The 26672-nt window shown below is 39.0% G+C and overlaps 1 protein-coding gene across 3 annotated transcripts in view; it reads right to left on the bottom strand.

The window, feature by feature from the left end:
* The window catches only part of SEMA3A (semaphorin 3A), a 265980-nt gene that overhangs the window by 39167 nt on the left and 200141 nt on the right, over positions 1–26672 (bottom strand). For all 3 annotated transcript variants that reach the window (XM_056573400.1, XM_056573403.1, XM_056573401.1), the window contains exons 9-12: positions 25111–25180; positions 24523–24667; positions 21228–21447; positions 4909–5000 (exon numbers count right to left, since the gene is read on the bottom strand). In XM_056573400.1, the coding sequence (XP_056429375.1) occupies positions 4909–5000; positions 21228–21447; positions 24523–24667; positions 25111–25180 (527 nt within the window). The remainder of the gene's footprint in view (positions 1–4908; positions 5001–21227; positions 21448–24522; positions 24668–25110; positions 25181–26672) is intronic.

The following is a 26672-nucleotide window of genomic DNA, read 5'->3' as shown; positions in this document are numbered from 1 at the left end:
ATTCATGTAGAAATAATATTTCAAAGGGCTGGGAAGAACTCACTTCTTTGTAATAGAATACCGTCAAAAAAATGAATTTGGCAAATGAAAAGATTTAGAGACAAAAATATAGCTTCTATGTGGAATACAACAATATGAAAATAGTCTACTTACTCCCATTTAATTTTCAATCATTTAGTCTGTAAAATATAACTTTCAAATTAGTGGGCCAATATGTAAAGTATTCCAGTGGTAGCGCTTGTGAAAGTGTCTATGTGCCAGCTTATTGCAAACACCCAACTGGATACCATGCAAGAGTTGTTTGTTGTAGTGAGTTTTAGTGAATTGTTTTTTTAATATAAACAGAATTCTACTTGTTTTCTGGCCCATAATTTAAACTAAACTATTTCATATTTAGGTGTTATGTGTTCAGCAGTTATAGACCCATTGACACTCTGTGGGCTGCTGCTCAGTGACTCTGTGAAGCATTGTATTCTTCCCTAACCCCTTAAGGACCAAGCCCATTTTGACCTTAAAGGGGTTATCCAGGCAAAAACTTTTTTATTTATATCAACTGGTGCCAGAAAGTTAAACAGATTTGTAAATTACTTCTATTAAAAAATCTTAATCTTTTCAGTACTTATGAGCTTCTGAAGTTAAGGTTGTTCTTTTCTGTCTATGTGCTCTCTGATGACACCTGTCTCGGGAAACGCCCAGTTTAGAAGCAAATCCCCATAGCAAACCTCTTCTAAACTGGGCGTTTCCCGAGACAGGTGTCATCAGAGAGCACTTAGACAGAAAAGAACAACCTTAACTTCAGAAGCTCATAAGTACTGAAAGGATCAAGATTTTTTAATAGAAGTAATTTACAAATCTGTTTAACTTTCTGGAGCCAGTTGATATATATATATAAAAAAGTTTTTGCCTGGAAAACCCTTTTAACCCCTTAAGGATGCAGGACGTAAATGTACGTCCTGGTGAGGTGGTACTTAACGCACCAGGACGTACATTTACGTCCTAAGCATAACCGCGGGCATCGGAGCGATGCCCGTGTCATGCGCGGCTGATCCCGGCTGCTGATCGCAGCCAGGGACCCGCCGGCAATGGCCGACGCCCGCGATCTCGCGGGCGTCCGCCATTAACCCCTCAGGTGCCGGGATCAATACAGATCCCGGCATCTGCGGCAGTTCGCGATTTAAATGAACGATCGGATCGCCCGCAGCACTGCTGCGGGGATCCGATCATTCATAACGCCGCACGGAGGTCCCCTCTCCTTCCTCCGTGCGGCTCCCGGCGTCTCATGCTCTGGTCTGTGATCGAGCAGACCAGAGCAGGAGATGACCGATAATACTGATCTGTTCTATGTCCTATACATAGAACAGATCAGTATTAGCAATCATGGTATTGCTATGAATAGTCCCCTATGGGGACTATTCAAGTGTAAAAAAAATGTAAAAAAATGTAAAAGTAAAAAAAAAGTGAAAAATCCCCTCCCCCAATAAAAAAGTAAAACGTCCGTTTTTTCCTATTTTACCCCCAAAAAGCGTAAAAAACATTTTTTATAGACATATTTGGTATCTCCGCGTGCGTAAATGTCCGAACTATTAAAATAAAATGTTAATGATCCCGTACGGTGAACGGCGTGAACGAAAAAAAATAAAAAAAGTCCAAAATTCCTACTTTTTTAATACATTTTATTAAAAAAAATTATAAAAAATGTATTAAAAGTTTTTTATATGCAAATGTGGTATAAAAAAAAAGTAAAGATCATGGCGCAAAAAATGAGCCCCCATACTGCCACTTATACGGAAAAATAAAAAAGTTAGAGGTCATCAAAATAAAGGGATTATAAACGTACTAATTTGGTTAAAAAGTTTGTGATTTTTTTTAAGCGCAACAATAATATAAAAGTAAATAATAATGGATATCATTTTAATCGTATTGACCCTCAGAATAAAGAACACACGTCATTTTTACCATAAATTGTACGGTGTGAAAACAAAACCTTCCAAAATAAGCAAAATTGTGTTTTTCGTTTTAATTTCCCCACAAAAATAGTGTTTTTTGGTTGCGCCATACATTTTATGATATAATGAGTGATGTCATTACAAAGGACAACTGGTCGCGCAAAAAAAAAAACCCTCATACTAGTCTGTGGATGAAAATATAAAAGAGTTATGATTTTTAGAAGGTGAGGAGGAAAAAATGAAAACGTAAAAATTTAATTGTCTGAGTCCTTAAGGCCAAAATGGGCTGAGTCCTTAAGGGGTTAAGGACACAGCCTATTTTATTCTTGCATTTTTGTTTTTTCCTCCTCGTCTTCTAAAATCCATAACTCTTTTATATTTCCATCCACAGACCCATATGAGGGCTTGTTTTTTGCGTGACCAGTTGAACTTTGTAATGACATCACTCATTTTAATCATTTCATGTGTAAGGAAATTTAAACGAAGATCATAAACTTGTAAATTTGGGGTGGGGGATTCGTTTTCACACTGTACACTTTACGGTAAAAATTGCATGTTTTTTGTATTCTCTGGATCAATACGATTAAAATGATACCCATAGTTACATACTTTTCTATTATTGTACTGCTTTTAAAAAATCTCATACGATTTTTTTTTGCAAAATCAGTATGTTTAAAATTGCCTATTTTGACCACCTCTAACTTTCTTATTTTTCCATATTCAGGGATGTGTGAGGGCTAATTTTTTGCGCCATGATCTGTAGTTTGTTGAAGTTCCACGTTTGCGCATATGGGACTTTTTGATCGCTTTTTATTTTTAAAAAAATTGCAGTTTGACGTGCCCAAAAAGCTGAAATTTTGGATTTTTTTTTAACGTTTACTTTGTTCACAGTAGGGGATCATTAGCATTATATTTTTATAGTTTGGACATTTACGCATGCGACAATACCAAATATGTTTATTATTATTTATTTATTTTTTACGCTTTTGTGTATTAATATGAGGAAAAGGGGTGATTTAAAACTTTATTGGGGAGGGGCTTTTTCACAGTTTTTTTCACTTTTTTATTTTTTTCCCTTTTTTTTACATTTATTTTACACTTTTATAGTTCCCATAGGGGGCTATTTATAGCAATCAGTAGATTGCTAATACTGTTCAGTGCTATGCATAGGGCATAGCACTGATCAGTATTATTGGTGATCTTCTGTTCCGGTCTGCTGGAAGGAAGATCAATGCAGAAGACCCAGGGAGACAGACTGAGGCAGGAGGGGGGATCTCCGTCCACCATCTTAGCTGATCTGATCCCCACAGCAGTGCTGCAAGCGATCAGATCAGGCATTTTAAGTGCCGCACTACCGCAGATGACGTGATTGGTATTGATCACAGCATCTGAGGGGTTAATGGCAGACGACAGCGCAATCGCTGATGTCTGCCATTGCCGGCGGGTCCGCGGCTGCTGACAGCCACCGGGACCTGCCGGGAATAAAGCGTGCGCAGCTCCTGTGCTCTCGTCACAGCCGTGCCGTGTAAATGTATGGCGCTGTACAGCGCCATACATTTACGGTGCATGTCCATAAGGGGCTAGAAGCCCCGCCATTGTCTGTAAGGCTGTCATCCCAGAAGAAAGCCATTTTAAAAAATGAAGCACATGAAACCCCACAAACAGTTGCTGAAGACACACAGACTTAGGATTTGGATTACTGATACCATGTCCTGTGGTCAATGAGACAAAGATAAACTTCATGGTGTCAAGCGTGTGTGACAGCAACGAGGTGAGTACATAGACAAGTGTGTTTTGCCTACAGTCAAGCATGGTGGTGGAAGGGTCATGGTCCGGACCAGCATAAGTGCTACTGGGGAGCTACAGAATACCAACTTGTACTGTGACATACTAAAGCAGATCATGATTCCTTCCCTTTGAAGACTGGGTTTTAGGGTAATATTCAAACAACAATCCCAAACACACCTCCAAGATGACCACTGCCTTGCTAAAGAAGCTGAGGGTAAAGGTGATGGACTGGCCTTGTCTCCAGACCTAAACCTTATTGAGCATCTGTGGGGCATCCAAAAACAGTCTCTAACATCCACCAGCTCTGTGATGTTGTCATGGAGGAGTGGACTCCAATAGCAACCTGTGAAACTCTGGTGAACTCCATTCCCAAGAGGCTTAAAGGGTTATTCCGGGATCTAAGCTTTTACTGGATAGGGAATAAAATGTCTTATCTCAGGGGGTCTGCCGCTGGGACTCTCTGCGATCTCCCTGCAGCACCCGCATTGTATGCAGGGCTGCATCTCCAGTTTCAGAAACTTTCGGGTTTCCGAGACTGGAGATGTGACGCTACATCACGCCCTCTCTGTGACAAAAAACCACGCTCCCTCCATTCATGTCTATGGGAGGGGGCATGATGGCCATCACGCCACCTCCCATAGACATGAACGGAGGGGTCGTGGCGTGACGTCACAGAGGGGGCGTGACGTTATGTCCTGTTTCCAGTCTTGTAAACCTGGAAGTTTCCAACACTGGAGATGCGGCTTCTTCAGGGAGATTGCAGCGGGTCCTCTGGATAGGAGATAAAAGCTTAGATCCCGGAATACCCCTTAAAAGGCCACGCTGAAAAAAATTATGGCCACACAAAAAAAAAAAATATATATATATATATACACAAATCAAAAAATTTTGCAGTATCTTGTAATACCTTTTTTATTGGACAAACAATGTTAGTCCAATAAAAAAGGTATTACAAGATACTGCGACATTGTTAGTCCAATAAAAAAAGTATTACAAGATACTGCAACATTTTTTGATTTGCATCTGCATCACTGGACTAATACGGCTACTCAAATTTACTATATATATATATATATATATATATATATATATATATATATATATATATATATATATATATACATATACCTGTATATATATGTCATATGTGTTGTTAACAAGAAGGTGTACTTACCCTGAACACAGTCATTTCTTCCAAAAGTACTTCCTCTAAATCATGCCAAGTCTCCTTGGGAACAGAAACAACTTTTAAAACAGTCCCAATGTCTAAAAAAATAAAAATACAAAGATAAATAATGTGTGTGTTTTGATGGTATTTAAATGGTATTTGGTATGTGAATGGTGGTGTACGCATGACATACAGTTTTACCAATAACACATACAGGAAATACTGCTTCATCCTCTTTATTTGCTTTACTTGTTCTTTAGACTTAAAATCATTAAATCACTGTCATGTTATTAAATAGAAGAAGGCAAAATAGTATGCCATGAATGAAAACACACATAGCAAAAGGATATCACTGCAGCACACAGTCCATAAAGTGCAAAAAGGTGAGTTGCACTTTATGGACCCATTCATACTGCTGAATTTCCTCATCGGTCTTTCCGCTTCAGAATGAAGAAAGGTCCTGTCCAAAATTTATGCGGAATTAAGATGTTCATTGAAGTGAATGTGGCTTTTTCTCAGAAAAATGCGGAAGTGATAAGAATTTTGTGCAGAATTTGCGCAGAATTCATGTGGATTCCACATGAAATTTAACAAAAGTAATGAATGAAAAGCACTGGGCACTGAGAATTCATTTGGAACTTCCACATAAATTCCACAGAAATTCTGCATAAATGCAGAAAGATGCGGAATTCCACTTCTGCATAATTAGGGTGGAAGTCCGCTTTTTTTATGGTGTGAACATAGCCTAAGTACTAAAATATGCCTAATGTATTTCATATTTCTTTAATTTGATCCCTGGGGATCAGACTAGCTTGTATTTGTGTTAACATATAGTATAGTGAAAATATAAAAATAGAGCTGAGCAAATTTTTTAAAAATTCAATTTGGCCGATTCCCTGGATTTTCCGCAAAAATGTGGTTCTGTCCGAATCTATTTGCGGCAAACGGCTATTAAAAATGGCTATTTCTGGCCTACAGAGAGCCTCAATAGGGGTGTAGAACACTTTGCCTTGCTGTAACACGCATAGGGAGTGTGCTGTGTTAGTAAAATAATACTGTTATTCAGAATGACATGCAGATCAGAGGCGTTGCTATTAGAATCACTGTTGCAGAGCGGCACAATGACAGAGCCTGGAGGTGGCATCAGTATGAGGAGCCTGGAGGTGGTGGAAACATGAAGACACCATATAGCCTCAATAGGGGTGTAGAGCACTTTGCCTTGTCCAAACACGCAAAGGGAGTGTGCTGTGTTAGTGAAATAATACTTTTATTCAGTATGACATGCAGATTATAGGCATCACTATTAAAATCACTGCTGCAGAGTGTCTGGATGTGGCAGCAGGGAAACCAGATGGCATCAAAATTGAAAAGAATAAAGAGAATTTTTATGTAATTTCTATTTAATGTGAATTCTGGTGAGCATCGAGCTGGCGGTCCTCCGCCAGGTGAGATACCACCTGCTCCAGCCCCTGCCTCTCAGCGCCCCCATGACTGTGAAAGTGCAAATGTTTCAATTAATCAGTTATGCTTCATTGTTATCGCTTACCAATTTTTTTTTTTATTAAAATTTTAGATTTAATAATAAAATGGTTGCAAAAGACCAAATCCAACAAGGTACCACATGGCGGCACAATGACACAGCTTAGAGGTGGCATGAGGAGACCATAATCTGGCAAAATGACATAGTCTGGAATTAGCAGCAGCAAGAGGAGACCATATAGTGGCTGAATGACAAAGCCTGGAGTTGGCGGCTGCATGAGGAGACCATAGGGCCTCAAAATCCCTAAGATAAAAAGATGAGTTTTCAAATTTAAATTGAAGATTTATGATAGCTAGTGCTACCATAAAAATGTTTAGGTAATGTCCCAGCAGCATGAGGAGACCATATAGTGGTTGAATGACACAGCCTGGAGTTGGCGGCAGCATGAGGACCATACGGCCTTACAATCCCTAAGATGATAAGATTAATTTTCTAATTTAAATTGAAGATTTATGCTAGCTAGTGCTACCATAAAAATGTTTAGGTAATGTACAAGCAGCATGAAGAGACCATATAGTGGCTCAATGACACAGCCTGGAGGTGGCGGCAGCATGAGGAGATCATATGGTGGCTGAATGAAACAGCCTGGAGTTTGCGGCAGCAAGAGGAGAACACATGGTGGCTGAATGACACAGCCTGGAGTTTGCAGCAGCATGAGGAGAGCACATGGTGGCTGAATGACACAGCCTGGAATTTGCAGCAGCATGAGGAGAACATATGGTGGCTGAATGACACAGCCTGGAGGTGGTGGCAGCATGAGGAGACGATATGGTAGCTGAATGACACAGCCTGAAGTTTGGGGCAACATGAGGAGACCAAATAGTGGCTGAATGACACAGCCTGAAGTTTGCGGCAGCATGAGGAGAACATATGGTGGCTGAATGACACAGCCTGGAGGAGGCAACAGCATGAGGAGAACATATGGTTGCAGAATGAGACAGCCTGGAGGTGGCAGCAGCAGCATCAGGAGTCCTGAAAATGACCGTGTGAGTGCGTTTGGTGGCAATACCAGTACCCAGTGACGGAGGAGGGTGAAAAAAGGTCTGATGAGGAGGAATGTTTGTAACTGGGGAGCAGTGCCTTAAATCTGTTTGGCACTATACATATTTGTAAAGTGTTGGTGTGGCACCATGGTCAATGTACTCTCATGCAGCAGGCATTGATGGGTGGAAATCCTGGCTGATCCATGCCCGATTAATCTTCACAAAGGTCAGTCTCTCCACATTTTTCGTGGACAGACGAGTTCACCTTGGGGTGACAATGGCCCCTGTCACACTAAACACCCCCTCTGATGGCACACTACTGGCTGGTCAGGACAGCTTTTCCAGGGCAAACTTTGCTAGTTGCGACCACAAATCAAGTTTGGCTGTCAGAAGTCCAGAGGATCTTGAAGGTGTGTTGGCCTGGGCATGTCAAGGTATGCCACCACCTGCATACCTGCTGTTCAGGTCCTGCTCCAGGTCTACCTGCCACTGATGAGTTGCTTCACTATGCGGGTGAAGATAGGTACTCATCAGCAACTGTAGACTAAGGCTGCTGCTGCAACCTGACCCCTCCCCAGCAGCCATAGCAGTGAAGGTGAGTGCAGAGGGCCCCCCCGAGTCAGACCTGTGAGAGGATGGACGATGGAGCCGATAGGCATTGGCCAACTGACTACGTATTATGTCTTTGTAATAGGTCAGTTTGTCCCCCCACTCGGTGGGTGTAAAAAAGTCCCCCATTTTGTGCAGGAAGCGAGGGTTCAATAAGGTGGAGAGCCAGAAGTCATCCCGCTGCCGAATGGTGACAATTTGGCGGTCACTAAGCAAGCAACTGAGCATGCATCATGCCATTTGTGCAAGTGATTTGGAGGTACTCCCTGCCTCCATCCCCAATGTATACTGCCACAGTCTGTCTGGGTCCTCTGTCTCGCCTTCCTCATAACCCTCTAGCTTCTCTGGCTGCCTCTGCTCCTCCTCTTCTGTCAGATGACTAGAAAAACCACCAATTTCGCCCAACCTGAACTGTGCTCCACTGTGCTCCTCCCCCTCCTCCAGTTCAGCCCCCACAGGGCTCATGTGGCCATGAAATGTAGGCGCCATGTCTCCAGTGCCCTGACCAGCCATCATTTCCAACACGTTGTAGGAAATGAAGCAGTGGAATGACGACGTTCATCTCGTAATCCTGGCAACTGACTAATAATGTGGCTTACTCAAATGGCCTGAGCAAACGGCAGGTGTCATGTATGAGCTGCCACTGGCTGACAATGAAGTTCCACAGGGGAGTCCCCCTATCCGCTCTGATCATCAAGAAATCGGTGATGGCTTTTATCTGTTCCTATAGTCGGTCCATCATACGGAGGGTGGAATTCCAACATGTGAAAACATCGCAAATCAGAATATGTTGGGTAATACGGTTCTGACGCTGCAGCTCAAGAAGGGTGTGCTTTGCGGTGTACGAGTGGCTGAAGTGCATGCAAAGTTTCCTTCCCTTTGTTAGGATGTCTTGCAAATGGGGGGACACTTCAGGAACCACTTGACAACCAGATTGAACATGTGTGCCATGCAGGGCGCATGGCTCAGCCTTCCTTGTCGCAGCGCAGACAAGATGTTCTTCCCGTTGTCAGTCACCATGGTTCCCATTTCCAGTTTTCGTGGATGAAGCCATGCTCCGATTTCTTTATGAATGACTTTTAGCAGTTCCTCCCCTGTGTGACTCCGTTCGCCAAGGCAAATCATGTGAAGAACAGTGTGACACCGCTGTGCCCTGCACACATGGTATGCTGAAGGGGCACTTAGTCTTGTCCGTGCAGTGGAGACTGAGGACACGGTGGAGGATAAGGAGGCGGAGTCACACACTGTCAAAGGACCAACGGCCTTTGACAGGAGGAGGAATCGGAGTGAGCTGTCCATGTTGCTGTTGTGGCTGTGCAGGAACCATATTCACCCGGTGGGCCGTAAATGACATGTAATGTCCCTGACCATAGTTACAGGCCCAGACGTCGGCCTTCTCTTTCACAAAATTGTGCAAGGCTGGAACTGCCTTCTTCGCAAAGAAATGACGGCTTGAGACTCTCAATCTCGGCTCGGCACAAGCCATCAGTTCTCTGAAAGGTGCAGCACCAACGACAGAAGCACATTCAGCTTCTGCACCGTTGAATGTGTGGGCGCATACTGTTATCTCTTGGACATGGCTTCACCGATGGATTGCTGGCGGAATGACTGGCTCAAAGAAGGAGGAGCAGGAGCATCTGGAGCGACAGAAGGAGGGTATGACACACAACTCCCTTCGACTGAGGTGGATGAGCCTTGGTTGGCTGAAACATGGAGCGGCGTGCCACTGGGTGATGCAGCAGGCTGGACCACCACATTGGAGCCACGGTTGTCCCTGGCCGCTTTATGGTGGCACAGCATATGTTGACGCAGGGCCATGGTGCCAACATTGGGACCCTGGCCCCGCTTCACCTTCTGCCGACACATCTTGCATGTGGCTATGTTAACCTCCTCCAGATGCTTGAAGAAAAACTGCCACACCGCCGAGTAGCTGATTTTCCCAACAGTCCGCACTAATTGACTGCTACCGCTGCCGTCTCCATGAACCCCTGTTCCACTACCTACTGGGAAAGTAGGCTGCCGTGGAGCAGGTGGTCTCCCCTGGGCATGTATGGCTCCAGAATTTCAGCTTCTGCCACCATGCTGACTGACAACCAAGCTACCACCTTGCTGGCTCAGCTGCTGCATCACGGGATACCTGTAACCCTCTTCTCCTGATGATGATGAAGCCCCTTCTGCACCGGCTCGCAATTGTGATCTGCTTCATCATCATCAAGTGTATGCACTTCACTGATGTCCCCCTCAGGTTCCTCAACAGTGTCTGCTTCAGGACCCTGAATGCTGGTAACACCACCTCCCACGTCACTCTCCTCATCACTACTTGCCCGCCTAGCGGTGGATTTCTCCTCCACTTCTTGGCTGGGCAGTAGCTGCTGACTGTCCTCTATTAGATCGCCCTCACTGAAAAGTGGAGCTGAACCAACAGCATTAGATTCTCCTTTAGGGGTGGGAATAGCATAGGACAGAGATAATGGGAGGACAGAGACTGCTCCCGGGGCCATGCCAACTGATGGTTGTGTCTGGGGAACCAACCGTCTATTGAGACACGACCTCTAGCTGATACCGGGAGATCAAGCTTCTCGCTGCGACACCTGCTGCCAGTCGCCCCTAGACTGCTTTGACCTCTTCTTGCACCTGATGAGTTTAGGCCTCTGCCACTCCTCTGTGCACATCCTGGCACTTCTCTGCCTGACATACTTAGTGCGTATATGAGGGGAATACAATACGCTTCACTATGCTTACAACTGTATTTGTCTAGAACAGCAGCAGGTGTGTACTTTTGGCTGGCCTTTTACACTAACTATGCCCTTTAGACTTTATCAGGAACAAAATGGTACGACACTTAGATGTACGTATGTGATATGAACATATGATGGCAGAAAAATGGGCTACAGTACACCTAAAAAAGTATTTGTGTACAACACCAGCCGATGACTACTTTTGCCTGGCCTTTGACAGTATCTAGGCCCTTGAGACTTTAACAGGAACAAAATAGTACACCACTTAGATGTACATATGTGCTATGCACTTATGAAGGCATAAAAGTGTGCTACAGTACGCTTAAAAAAGTATTTGTGTACAAGACCAGCTAGTGAGTACTTTTGTCTGGCCTTTCACAGTATCTAGGCCCTTGAAACTTTAAGGCTAGGTTCACACTGCAGAATTGCCACCTGCAATTCCGCTTTGAAATTGCAGGCAGAAATTCTGCTTACTAAAATGTATAGTCTAGTGAATGGGTTTTCATTCACAAATTCACACTTCGGAATTTGTGAAGCGGAATTTGTGAACTGAAAATCCGCTTGAAAATTTCTGGCTCAAGAATGAGCAAGGCGGAAATACTCGCGGAACACATTGCAATCAATTGGAGAGTGCAGTGTCCGCACGGTCCGAGCGCCGACTGATTCAGTCAGCGCTGGCCGCACTCGTATTCCGCAGTGTGAACCTAGCCTTACAGGAACAAAATAGTACACCACATAGATGTACGTATGTGCTATGCACTTATGAAGGCAGAAAAATGCGCTACAGTATGCTTAAAAAAATATTTGTGCACAACACCAGCAGTACACACCAGTGCTGCAGCACACAGTCGCTGTGTACTACACCCAAAATTGCACTCTCTCTCTCAATCTCACTCCCTTCCCTATCAGTGCTTCTAGGCAGGATTTGTGCTTGAGCTGAATCGCTGCTGTTCTTCTGTGCAACACACTGCTCTCTGTACTAGAACACTGTAGACAGTGACTGGGAGGTAAATCACTGCAGTAAGAAGGCTTTTCTGTGAAACACACACTGCTCTCTTTCCCTCTCTCTGTGCAACAGAGCGCTGACTTGACTAGGAGGTGAATCGCTGCTGGAAAAAGCTTTTCTGTGCAACACACTGCGCTGTCTGCCCCTATCTATCTCTCTCTGCAGTAAAAGGCTGAAGTGACTGGCCGCAAGATGGCTGCCGATTTTATATAGGGCTGTGACATCACAGGCGTGACTGGCTGCTGAAAGGAAGCATCCTGTATGTGATTCAGGGACATCCTGCCCACCTTTGTTCCCGCCTTCCCAGGATTCCTTGCCCCATGTCCTCACATGTGGATCCACTATTTTACATAGCCTGGACCGCACTAAATGGAGTTTAATGAAGCGATTCGCACAATAGAATCACGGCGATATTTGCATTCATTGGGAATAAAAAAAATTCTGAAATTCATAACTAATTCGGATTCGTCACATTTGATTCGCTCATCCCTAATGAAAAATATTAAATAAAATTAAGTTAAATACAAATTCTACATAATACCAGAAGAAAGCAGTATAACTCAGTTGTATACGACATGCATTTTCTTGTACTTTTTATGAGCTTCTGTGTGTTTTATGGTTGTTCTTAAACATTTGAGTACATATATCAGAGGCCAAAAGAGTGTCACATAAGTGCAAAGGTCCAGATAACATCTTAGTTGATCTTTGAGGGCACTTGTCAAGATGGAGTACAGCTGAATTTACACTTTACTCTCCATGCAGCTGCATGCTGGAGGCACTTTATTTAACCTATATGGCATGCCCTGAAAATGTACAGCTTTTCCCAAACCCTGAACAGACAGGAGCAAAAATGTGAAAAATATTTGCCTACTACACACTTAAATGCAGTTTTACATACAGTTATTTCATAAACATTTTTTTTTTTGCCCTTCATTACCAAAATTTTACCTTTGAAATGCTGCATTTTAATCTCTAAAGGTGCTTTTTTTAGTTCGTTCATCCCCAATTTTTGGATGTCTTTTTTTTTAGAGACACATTTGACTGTCTATGAATTCTGAAAAGATAATTGTTCCAGATTTTTTCATGTTGTTTTAAAAGGGTACTCCACTGGAAAACATTAAACGGGTTTGTAAATTACTTCTATTTAAAAATCTTAATCCTTCCAGTACTTATAAGATGCTATATGCTCCACAGGAAGTTCTATTCTTTTTAATTTTCCTTTCTGTCTGACCACAGTACTCTCTACTGAAACCTCTGTCCATTTCAGGAACTGTCCAGAGAGGGTTAGGTTTGCTATGGAGATTTGCTCCTGCTCTGGACAGTTCCTAAAATGGACAAAGGTGTCAGCAGAGAACACTGTGGTTAGACCGAAAGGAAATTCAAAGAACTTCCTGTGGAGCATATAGCAGCTAATAAGTACTGGAAGGATTAAGATTTTAAATAGAAGTAATTTATGAATCTGTTTAACTTTCTGGCATCAGTTGATTTATAAAAAAAAAAAATTCCACTTTCGGTTTTTCCTCCTTACCATAAAAAAATCATAATTCTTTAAATTTTGCACCTAAAAATCCATATGATTGCTTATTTTTTTGGGCCACCAATTCTACTGTGTAATGACATCAGTCATTTTACCCAAAAATCTACATTGAAACTGAAAATAAACATCATTGTGTGACAAAATAGAAGAAAAAATGCCATTTGTAACTTTTGGGGGCTTCCTTTTCTACACAGTACATTTTTCGGTAAAAATTACACCTTCTTTTTATTCTGCAGGTCCATATGATTAAAATTATACCCTACTTATGGGAGGGGTTCACAAGAACCAGAAAATGCAATATCACCTAAATGTGTGTAAAAAAACACATCTGACCGAAATATGTGATAACCCCAAATGTAGATAAATGCAATACGGTAGGAATAAAGGTATAATACACTAAAAATTCATGGTTAAAAATATTATTTATTACACATAAAAATGGCATATACAGAATTAATTAATGTGTTCATAAAAAATGGATATAAATACTAAAAAATGTTTGAGGAATATAATAAAATATATAGGGATATAGAGTCTTGTATAGCTAAAAGTTTATAATACCACATGCAGTATGGAAAAATAAATGCATAGAGCCAAAACAGTTATGTAAAGTGCTAGTGCAAGGGGGTGCAAATAGAAGTACTGAGAGTTTATAACACTGATACAAAAGAAAGAATGAATAATAACATAATAACTATAACACTGCACACACTGATCTTTTACATTGATCATTGTTATACCATAGGATTACATTGATCAATGATTCTGCTGCTTGACTGCTCATGCCTGGATCTCAGGCTGTGGCCCCGGTTTATAGGGAGTGGACTCAGGGTGTACAGGTATGCCCTGCATCCTTAAGAGGTTAAGCCTGTTTATTCAATAAACAATATTTACCTTGAAAATTAATCAACTAGTTCTCTCATGTATAGCAATAGTAAATATGTGTACAATGCACAACGTACTGCACCACTATGGTTGGATTTAGGCTTTAAATATATCATCCTCCCTTAGGTTTAGGCACAGCCTCTACACGTGAGTGATAAATATCTAGGTGCAGGAAATTTTCAACAAAAGAACAAAAGCAGGAAAAACTAGGTAAAATTGCTGGCCGTGGGTGATTTTTAAAATGCTATTTTAGGCCTAATGTACATTCTGTGTGTCAGGAACATGTCAATGTCTGAGCACCTTACACCTATACAAAATGTGTTTGTGGATGTGGTTATCTGGAATTATCACATGATTAGAGAGGTTTTAACTTTTGTGGGGGAGGAGGAATTAAAGGAACCAATCATCAGATTTTACCCTATATAACACTTGGCAAAGCATTATAAAGGGTAAAATCTTTATTCTCACCATCCCTGGGGGACGCTCCTAGAAAAGATGCAGATCACATATCCTCTTCCATGCCCCTAGGTCTACTCTACTAAGGGAATCCCTGTGTCCTTACTGCTACCCTAGTGACCAGCCGAATGCAGAAGCTCAATGTGTGTTCTGTGCTGATCATTTCAGTTCCGTGTTACAGCACAGGATCAGATTGTCAGTGTAATAATGCGATCCTTTAAGCACTGTGTGCAAGTGCTGAAGGCACAAGGACCAGATGAGCTGCCCATTTATTAATGTGGTGTAGTCATCACAGAGTTAAAATACAAATTACATCAAGGAGATGTCTATAGTGCACTGATAAATTTCAGAAATTGTGCTTGCACCTCCCAGGTACATATCTGTGTATAATTAAAATAAGTTTACTTTCTTCTTACTTAAAATGTTATGAGTTTATTTTCTCACTATGTCTAAGGACTGTCATATATTCCAAAGGATAGGTCATCAATAGTTGATTGGCCAACTACCCACACCTAGCATCCATGCTGTATTGCTGAATGGCACTGCTTACTAATTCTTAAACTGGTGGCACCACCCACTTTCTATGTTACCCTACCTTATATCTATAGACCATTGTAAGATTAAATAAATAAAAAAACACCTATATGGCATCACTACACTCACAATCACCTAAACTGTAACATTATGTCACTGTTTATTCCACATGGTTAACATTGAAAAAAAAAAGCCAGAATTTATGTATTTTGTAAATCCTTCTCCCCCCCAAAAATCAGAAAGCATCCAAAAAGTTTTACATACCTCAAAATAGTACCAAAATGAACTAAAAGCTTTCCTGTAAAATAAGAAGTAAAACTTGTCTTGCATGTACGCTGGCCAAGCCGCACACTCGGTTCCTTCTTCCTGCTGCAGACCCCAGACATCCTACTCTGTACTGTTGCATGCAGCAACAGTTTCTGGCACACCCTGCAGGGGCTGCACGCATGCACGACTGTTTCATTAAGGTTCGTGCACATTCCTGGTTCCTGTCCTCCTCCAATTCCTGCCAGGCACCACCTATATGTGAGCATTTTTCCCTTTCTGTGGTGCCTGTGCCATAGTGTAGTTTATCTACAGCGAAGGTGTTTGATCTGTTCCTGTCCTAAATACCTGTGTTTGACCCAGTCCTGTTACATGACTCTGCATCTGTCTTATCTTGCTTGTACTTTCCTGATTTTTCAGTGAATGACCTAGATTGTTGACGACGCCGCTACATACTGGGTTAGCTAAACTCCACCTGGCTGCTTCTGATCTACTTAGCTCTGCTACTAAAACCAAGTCAGCTCTGCCAAATTGTACTCTATTTGCTGTGCTATTGCCATCTACACCGTTAGCTTGTCTCTCCTGCCATTATCTCCGATGCTTGGCACAAAGGCTTTCTGGGCTGATCTGGTCAGATGCCACTTAACTGGTATTACTCTTGCGGTAGCAACTGGATATCTTCCTTCCAGCTTCCACCTTCTACAGTAATAATAGATTATTGTCTTATAAAATACCAGGCATCCAACCCAACCGTCTGAAGCAATAGCTCCACAACATACTGTATTGTGTTTTACAACATTTACGGCATAACTATCATGATAATATTCTAGTTTATCATTACATATAATGTTTTTCCTCAAAAGGCACAGTTCAGCAGGTAATTTCTGGCCTTTTAAATATATAGCCATTATTGGGGTTTCTAGTACCCATTCAAAACCCTATCCATTACATGCATAAATGATATCCTAATAGTGAAGATGGTTACAGAGATGATCTATATGGCTCACTACCCCCTAATAAAACAAAGTAGATGAAGAGAAAAAAAAATCATCATGCCCTCAAATGTTTCTTTATTGGGTAAATGCCAGCCATGTTGAAAAAGATTTTACTTGAAACCAGAACACAGCCAAGTGTATGTATCCTTCCCAATAAAATAACATGCAAGAAAACAGTGATATCTTGTGATCTATAACATAGAAAGAGTTTATTTAAATCACAAATGAACCCCTTGCGGTAAACCAAAATGTAATATACATTTTTTATTTACCACACATTATCAGTGCAAAGAGTGATCAATATTTGTGGACCCATAGTTTACCCGGCCACATTATCAGCTGGGTTATGTGAAAGTGTTGCAGCAGCGATACAACCCTATTTAAATACACAACCGTGTAATAATACTATTCAAACTTTCTAATTAAACTAATGTATTGTACAGTATTCATCAATATCTTGTGTATTTGTTTGTTAGATACAAGGTCCTAGTAGATTGTTTGGAAACCAAGACACCCAAGCTGTTCTCTGGGTTTGACTGTTTTACCAAAGTACCTCCAGAAGAGATTACCTAAAGCTGATATAGACCCTATGACTTGCTGCTAGAGAAAATTTTAAGGAAATGTATTAACAAATAACTTTTAGTATAGTTTAGTGGCTTAGCCTGTATACACAATATGTTATAGTGTAGAATGCAGTTTGAAGTTGATATGATCATGTTCTGTATATATTTTTATAATCATCCTTCATATTAAGTTTCTCCATGGTGCCCATCTTATCCCAGTTTGATGCTAGTTATACCACTAAGTAAACTATATGATCAAAGCAACTCAAACAGGCCAGCTACACTGTATGAAGTATCCTGAAATCCAGAAGAATAGGACAACTGGGCATTTTCAGGAAAAGCATTTGTAAGCTACAACAACAAACTATTCATGTTATTCTATATAATTCCAAAAAGCTTGATGTGATTAATAGCAACCATTAACTTACTAGTAGTATTGTCGTACATTGGGGTGTTTTCCCAAGGCAAAATTATATGGATCATTTATAACAATTTTCGAAGAAACGTGAAAGGTAGTATTTTGAATGCTGAAATTAATTTAAGTTCTGAAAGAAAATGTGTCAAGAACAAAATAAGGTAGTGCGAACTTTCAACACTTATTTTGCAATAAATGTTTTAGGGTAGATGTAAAGTTTGATAAGTAAAGGGTGAAACTTGACAACTAACCTCTGGGCACCCTAATTAAAATGAATTGGTTCTCTCTGAAGAATACTCTGCATAAAGTACATTTCGGAGCCTCTGCATCTGCAGAAACTTTAGAGGTCAAAGGTAACATAAGTTAATCACTATGGAGACTGTGATCAGGCCTCAGGTACCAGAGTTGCACTGTATCTGAGGTACAAATCAAGTTCTGCAGAGTAGAGTTTCAAATACTTTCACACAAATTAAAACATCTACTTTTTTAAGATCAATAGGCTCCATTTTACAGCTTGGCTAAAGGATAAGAAGGCTATTAATTCACTTTAATGACAGAAGCGCTTCCACTATTTGAAATATTACCTCAGGTCATATATTTAGAGAATTGATCCACCGAGAGACATTGATTGCACTTGGTAAGTCACACAAGCTACAGGGTATATAGAACAATGCAAAGTTTATACTTTTTACTTTCTGTACATGGATCAAAGAAAGCAAATAACCACCTATCACTGAACTGTATTTTGGATGCCCTGAAATGTGTTCTTGAGTTATATCCAGTGTAGCCTTTTTACTTGTTTTGACGGGTAACATTATGTTTAAATGTTGAGACTTAAGACTGACATTAATGGGGATTATCTAAGGAAGGAAAGGAGCACTCAGGCATCCATTGTTGGTTCAATTTGCAATATTTACTTCCTATTTAGGGCGATAAAGAGCAGCTGTCCTTTAACCCAGGCGACAGGTTTGTAAAGACTAGTAATGAGAAGACTATTGATAATGAATAATTCAGCTTCACAATTAATAATTAAGCATGGAGGTGTCAAACCAGAGCTGGGAGGATATCATTACTCTAGAAATGTTCAATATATCTGTCAGGACAAATGGTGCAGAATAGATTACCATTCGCACAGGTGTTTACTATTCAGGTCTGCCAGATAGTTCTATAGTATCCTTTGGCCATCTTGTTAGATCTCAAAGTAATGTGCTAATTAACATTTCTGTCAACTTATATCAAGTGTCTACTCAAGAGCATTACCATTCTACATATGTCACTTCATGTCAATTGTCTGGGGGCAACAAAGATGCTACAAACCTGCCTTGACTTGCAATACTATAAGTGTCATTTAATTAGCTTGGACAATACAAGAAGTGTAACATGTACCAATACACGTACAAGATACATGCATTGTAATAAGGTTGACAAGCCTGTACAATGTTAAACTCCCTTGGCTGGCTTTAGGGAAAAGGACAATCATTGTGAAGATGAAGATGGAAGACTAGTTAAAATAATTGCACAGAAATGTATGTAGTGGGGGTACACTTTCCTCAAGTCTGGGCTTGATTTAAACCAATGTATAGGTGTATAAAAATATATATGAATACATATATATATATATATATATATATATATATATAGTAGATCCAGTGAGTTAAATTGAATTAAAACAATTCATTAAAGGAGTATTCTAGTGCAGAGTATTCCTGCTCTGTCCTGCCCGGGCTGCAAAATAAATGAAAATGAACCATCTCTCACCTCCCTGGGTTCCCGCGGAGCGCCACTACAGCTGATCGGTCCTCCGGTCCATCTCCTTCATACTTCCGGGTGTAACGAAGCGTCACATGGCACTCAGCCTATCGCAGGCCACCGCAATGTTCTGCCTCGGCCGACGATAGGTTGAGCGCCATGTGACGCTTCTTTACACCTGGAAGTATGAAGGAGATGGACCGGAGGACCGATCAGCTGTAGTGGTGCTCCGCGGTAACCCAGGGAGGTGAGTGATGGTGTATTTTAATTTATTTTGCAGCCCGGGCAGGACGGAGCAGGAATACTCTGCACCAGAGTACTCTTTTAATACAACAATAGTGATATTTCTTGTGGTGCCCTTTGTAGGGCCCTTACATCAGGCTTACCACGATAAGACTGATAGTAGATGTACATAAATTAGAAAATAAAAATAAAATAGGCATAAAATGTATAAGTAATAAGTGCTGGTATCCCAGTTAGGCAAATAATAGGTAGAGCTATAGGTGCATGCACGGGGATCGTGCTATGCTGGGTGGAATACTATATCTTATGATCTGAGCAGCGATGTCTCTGTGGCTCGTATCTGCTAGAGATATTGCGTGTGGAAGCGTGCTGGTAAGTGAGTGAATTCGGTGTGCTATGCGGCGCTGGAGATTCCTTATATTGGTCCCACTCTACCCTGACGGCACAGGGATAGAGATTAGTAATTGAGATATAGATAGTCTGTTATTTGTAATCCTGTGGGTGCATGAAGCTGCGCTCTGCAGCGCTGGAGACCCCTCAAATGTGGATCACTCTACCTTGGAGGCATGGGGAAAGTTTGAGTGGGTTTAGGGGTTTGGCACACTGTGCCTCTTACCAGCAATGTCCTCGAGCGAGGTTACCAGGGAGATGTCCGCTGGCAAACGGAATACGTGCAATCCCGGGAGCGTGTTCTGATATAGTTTTTACAGTCCAATGGATGATGCCAAGTTTGACAATACTGGGGTACAGGTGGTGGAGGCTAGACACGTTTCGAGGTACTCATCTACCTCTTTTTCAATAGCAATGGCTGCCTGTTAGTGGGAAGGTAATATTTATTCCTGCAGCAGCCTTGTGATTGGATGGTTGTCGTTTGTTATGTATAAATTGTGGACTGGATCGTTGTGCAGGTGATGCTAATGATCTAGTGTTGTGAGGTAAAACATGGATGTGGAAAATCCATTAAAAATTACTTCTTAAGTGTAAAACATTGGTGTTTTTAAAAATGTTTATAGGAAGATGGCATATCATGGATGTATTCGGGGATTATAATAAATAAAGGTGTCGGAAAAAAAAGAAAAAAAAAATCCCTTTTTTCCCTTTCTTCTTAAAATTTTTATTAATAATCCTTGACGTCTGTTAGATATATCTGATAATGTATAGTTGCATTTAACTGTAAAACTAAGTGATTTTTCTATAGTATTAATGCTTAATATAACATCAAACTCTCACTCCACATAACTGTATGCAAGTCTGGCAGAAACTAAAGTGAAGTCAGAGGAAGACAGAGGAAGTTTTATAGCTCCCACAGAATCAGATTAGCAGAAAGGGAACTAATTGTGAGGGCTCGACACCATAACACCCATAGCAAAAATTATTTCACACTTTAATTCTCAATCCACATATGCCCTCTTCCTGAACTAACCATAAGACTTTCCCACAGATGTAAAATGTTAGGAACTAAAGCTTCAGACCAGTGTTCAGTTTTCTTCTGATTTATGTCAGGCATCATTTTGAACTGAGTCAGGAGATTTACAACAGAGGAATCTGAAAACTGACCCCAAGTACCCAATGGCATACTTTGATGGCGGCATTTAGCAATAATATCACACTCAGAATGAAACAGATCCTTTCCAACACACGTCCTTATACTGTGATCTCATCCCAGTGTTAATATTTAAGCTATTCCTTTTAACCATGATTTTCCTCACTGGCTAAGATGTTCCTGTTTAGTCTGAAGTTTACCCCTTCTTACATGTATTATTTATAAAATTTACAGCATTTGTTACAGTAAAAAAAAAAAATCATACCTGTTCCAATGAACATTACATCATATTGACCATCTTCTGCTTCTACACGATCAACTACTATCTGGGAAAACTGATAATCGACTTCTGTTTTAATAATGACTGGGCGGTTGTTTATTGGGAAAACAGAGTTGTACATGGCTGGGTGACTCCTGGCAAACATAATAACTTCATCTGGGAGATCCTTTGTTGAGTCAAAGCCTCCAAATGTCTTGCTTGGGCACTAAAAAATGTATTTAAAGGAAAATAAATAAACATGCAAACAAATGAATAAATAGAATTCTAGTATGACTGGGGAAAAAGTAGCATTTAGAAATAATTAGCACCAAAACAGTATATGTATTGATCATAGAGTTGTTTAGCTAATAATAATAATAATAATAATAATAATGATAGTAATAACAACAACAGAAAGCTATGTATAGCCATTAATGTATATTACTATATTAACCGTAAGTATTTTTCTGTTTTGAAAACCTCATCATTATAAAAAATTGATAAAGCTATCATTAGCAAATGCCAAACTTTAAAAAAGTGTGGCCTTGATAAAAGGGACCATGGTTTAAAACTATGACAAAAAAGCCCCAAAATATCTAATAGTTGGTCTAAACTTTGAAAGTCTAAGGCTAGGTTCACACACAAACACACACACTGTTTTTGAGCCTTATTTTGAACTATACAAATCTTACAAGAGCAAAATAAAAATTGTGAAAAAAACAGTGTGAACAAATAAAAAGCAGTAAAAAAGGCTCACAATGAGGCTAAAAACAGTGCATGAACATAACCTAAGAATGAAACCCATCTCTCAAATAGCTTGAGCTACTTTGATATATTTTGGCACATTCTTATACTAATTTTATACTGTCTAATGGTTAAACAGTTTTAGTTAATTTGGAGCAGTATGTGTAAAATCCCACTCATTGTTCCCTTGCTGCTGTTCTGGTTCCCCAGGTTTCACATATGTTTTCATGACTTTGTGTCAATGGTCATAGAGCGGAGCAATCATTCATGAGTTAAGGCAGTAACATGTCAACCACAGTGATGTCACCCAGCAAAATGATGTCATCCCTTAGAAATGCAATTGATGAACCAGAGGGAAAATTGGGAACTTTTAAGGTATGCTGCAACATTTTTTTATTTGTTTTTAAATGTTCTAAAGGCAAGACAAAAAATAATAGCAGCGTTGTGTCAGTTTTATTGAATTATCAGGTTTTTTTCCCCACTTTTAAACATTATACAGTTACAATAACTATATTAGGCGTTATACTAGTCACATACTTTCATATTAGTCTCAAATTTAGATTATGTTAACATGTGAGCCATAAGGATTACATGTTATACATGTAAAGCCATTCTTGTGAGTACATATAAATCCACTTTGGCTTTCATCAATTAGTTTCACTCCATACTCTACTTGTTAGTAAGCAATGAAAACTCCACTTGAGCCAAGATCTTAGTATTAAAGTACAGGGAGAGTTACATAAGTTACCATGATAAAACCTTTTTGCAACAATATCATTGTTTACATTTACAACATTGAGACCAATGGACGCAGGAGTAAAGATTAGTGAAGAGCATTTGGTTTCCAGTTAAATACATTATAGGTTATTTCCCATTGAACTCATATTACAGTATGATATTTACACAATTAGATAACAATTTATTGTGTATAGTATATTCTTGATATATATTTTATATCCTAGTTTTTATAACAAACATATTCAAACTAGGAGTATACATTTCTCACGAAAATACAACAGGGGCAAAATCGATTATCTTTGTTTTAACCTTGATCTAAGTGTTATTAATATTTAAATAGTAAATGGTATAAAAATCAATATTGTCACAAACAAGCTAGTGTTACCCTCCAACAGATTTTTGAGTTTACTCATTCAAAGAATTGATTTATTAGCATTTGCATTACGTTATTTTATAAATGTATTTTCATTGGAAGTTCAGTATTTACATTTCTCTAAGTTTTACTTGGTAATGGCATTTGCTTACTTTTAGTATTTCTGCTAAGAAAAAAAAAATTTTATTAGGAGAAAACAATATTGGCAAATATATGGTTCATTTTAAAGTGCTTGCTCCCTTGAACTTTTTAGTCATATCCAAAGATATGATACAAAATGAACCTTTTAAATACATAGCTGAGCATTCTAACTTTAAAGTAAATAATTTTAATTTATGGTGCGTTTTTCCACATCAAGAAGTCAAAACAATATGGACAATATGGGTGTGAGGAAAATAGTTTGAGTCATGGATTTCACTAAAGAAACATTGTTAAAGGGGTTACCCAGGAATTGAAAAACAGAGATAATTTCTTTTAGGACGGCTTCCTGTTAGTCTCCAGGTTGGGTGTGGTTCTGCAGCTCAGTTCCATTGAAGAGAATGGAGCAAAGTTGTAATACCACACCAAGTGGTGGAGGCAGACAGGGAGCAGTCTTTGAAATAAAATAGACCTGTTCTTTTTTTTATCCTGGATAACCCCCTTTCAGTTTTGAAACTAAAAAAAAAATATTTGATTTGTCTATGATTTGGTATCACCTGTCTATTTTAGATTTGCAAATAGCTGCAAGAAAAGACAGCCTAATTAAATACAGGTAGCAGTAAGGTCAAAGCATGAAATGTTGTCATTTACTGTACTGTCCATTGTTTAAATAAAGAAAATAGGTTGATCGGAATGCTGGTCATCTTACTCTTTGTAAAATACACCACTTGACTGAGTCCATCTTGATAATATTCTGGGCATTCTGTGGCTTATGGCAGGCAGTTTTTTCCAAACCTCTGCTTGATTTTTACATTGCTGTCCATTATGACAACTTCCATGTGACATGTAAACTACATTGAAAAATCTAAAAGGTTTAGATTTTTGATGTCCAATCCATCATGTCCCATGTTTTTTTTACCTATACCATAAACTTGCTGATGGGTTTCCATGACAGCTTGGAGCCTAAAGTTTTATACTGACAGCAGTTACACATTTAAATAAGTCATACAAACAAAATTATAATTTATCACAAAGAATTAACACTTATATGGCTATGGTCATGTCTGTTATTTGTGAATTTTTTTTACAAAATAGGTAGATATCCTGGTGGTCATATTTCCATCACTTTTGACAGGGAGTGTGTTTAATCAAGATACTAAGTGATTAAAATTTTGCATAAAAATCATTCAAATGGAGTTTATTGGAAATAAAGGAAATATACATTTTAGTTACCGGAAAATGAATTTTGATTTATATACAGTATGCCCACAAAGCAATTTAGTTTGCACATTAAATAAAGTTACTTACAGTTCCAGGTCTAGGATAAGGGACTCTTCCTTGATAAGGCACCCACTGATAATTTGGACCATCTCTGTGAGCATATGGACCCAAAAACACTCTTCGTACATCAGACAAGCTATACATACATACAGCTGAACCCTTGAATACATTACTAGGAACATATATAAAAGAAAAAAAAATACAAGAAAAATGTAATAGTTAATAAACTGGAAATTTTTTACCAACATTCTATTTAATATAGTTTTAGTACAAGTAGAAATTCCACTAAATACAACATAAATATAGCTTAAATAGAAATATTTAGGACATTCATTAGGATATGCTTTCACTTTCTGATCAGTGAGTGTCACCCCTGGAATGAAGCTGTGCTGCAGTTCCCCATACAGGGGTGCAGGGAAAACTGGAGGAAATAGAGTTCTAAAGCAGTACAAAGGACCCTTCAATCTCAAGACTGATTATCAGAAAGGGGTGAGAATAGCACCTTTAGTTGGTAAGATTTGTAAAATCAGTTCTGTTGATCATCTATTTCTTATAATTGTAAGAAATATAATAGAAATAACACATGCCAATTCTATTAGGGAAAACACATTATACCTTGAAGTTGTAAAAACGGCATACACAACTGGATTTTTTGGGTCTTTGGAATTCATTATATACACATCCTCTAAAACAGAAGAGGAAAAACAACAGTATAAAAGCAAATCATGTCTCTGGTTGGATAAAAGAGAACAAAAAAATATACAGTTTTGTTATATCACTTTATAAAACACTTTAGTGCTCAATTAAATACTATTAGTCCAGCTGTGAAAATGCTACAAAATAAATGCTAGTAAAATGTGTAGTACGCTGCCCTCATGTAAGAAAATCAACAAACATAAAGTAGCTTCTCTATGACATGCATGGCATCTATTAAAACATTTGAAAAAAGTTGTTTCAATTGAAATATTATATCTAAGTAAAAAGAATACTGCGAGTATTACTAACATTTTTATTCTGATATTTAAATAATACAATCCTTAGATTATTATACTTTATTCACTTTCTTATAATGTTCTTTGTGCATCTAAATGTAAGTATATTTTAGTAAGAAACAATTTAATCACAGTGGATTTTATTATATAAAAAAAAGGAAGAAGAAGATTATCTTCTAAATGTCTTTGCTTAAGTTATTCCTTTTTTAATCTTCCGAGAGAAATAATCACCCTCCTCAAACTGCTGTATAGAAATTAGAATATTGAATTAATTATAGCTACATTATGCTTTGACCTGAGGAACAACCCATTTATCAAGTCAGTGTCAGTTTTTATGTTGATAATTTTTTTGGTAATATTGCTTTTTTTTAAGTCAGGCATGCAAATGTGTAAAAAAAAAAGAAAAGAACAATATTAATGCACAATAAAATATTTTGTATCAGAATTGTTTCACAACAGGCAAGAGATTACTATTATAAAATGAATCTAATATTTAATCCTTCCTTCATAATCACAAACATGTACACCTCGGAAGAGGCTGCTTTGCTGCATCCGGACATATATGTATGTCATTTATACTGCATGGGGAAGATTAAAAAAAAAAGCTCTAGATTGATTTTTTATTTATAGCACCTCATAAACAAAATTGAAGTAAAAAAAAATTATAATAATGTTACCAATGAAAAAGTCAACTTGTCTCCCAAAATATTTTGGCACTTTAAAAGCCCCCAAATCCACTAGGTGCTCCATCATTTTTAAATCAGTGCCAGTGGTGAAGTCCAATAAAGCAAAAGAGCCACATATGGAATATTTCCAAATATGTCTGAATTAAGGAAATAAACATTGAGTTGCAGTTCAACACTTGCTATGTTCTAGAAAAAAAAAGTGGATTAAAATGGAATATTTACCCCCCCCCCCCCCAAAAAAAAAAAATTAAAAAATAATTAAAAATGTATTTCCACTTTTCATTCATTTATGTAAATCACCAAAAAGGGTTCATAAACTTCTTAAATGTCATTCCCAATATTTTCAGGGGTGTAGTTTTTAAAGTGTTGTGACTTATGGGGGTTTCTAACATAGAGGTCCCTCAAATCTACTTCAGAACTGAACTGGTCCTTGATTTTGAAATTTTGCTTCTAAATCTATAAACCTTCTAACATCCTAAAAAGAAAAAAGAAAAAAAAA

This window comes from Hyla sarda, chromosome 4 (assembly GCF_029499605.1).
Source record: "Hyla sarda isolate aHylSar1 chromosome 4, aHylSar1.hap1, whole genome shotgun sequence".
NCBI lineage: Eukaryota > Metazoa > Chordata > Amphibia > Anura > Hylidae > Hyla > Hyla sarda.
The sequence above is the reverse complement of the archived record's forward strand: the minus strand, read 5'-3'. Positions and strand labels throughout refer to the sequence as shown.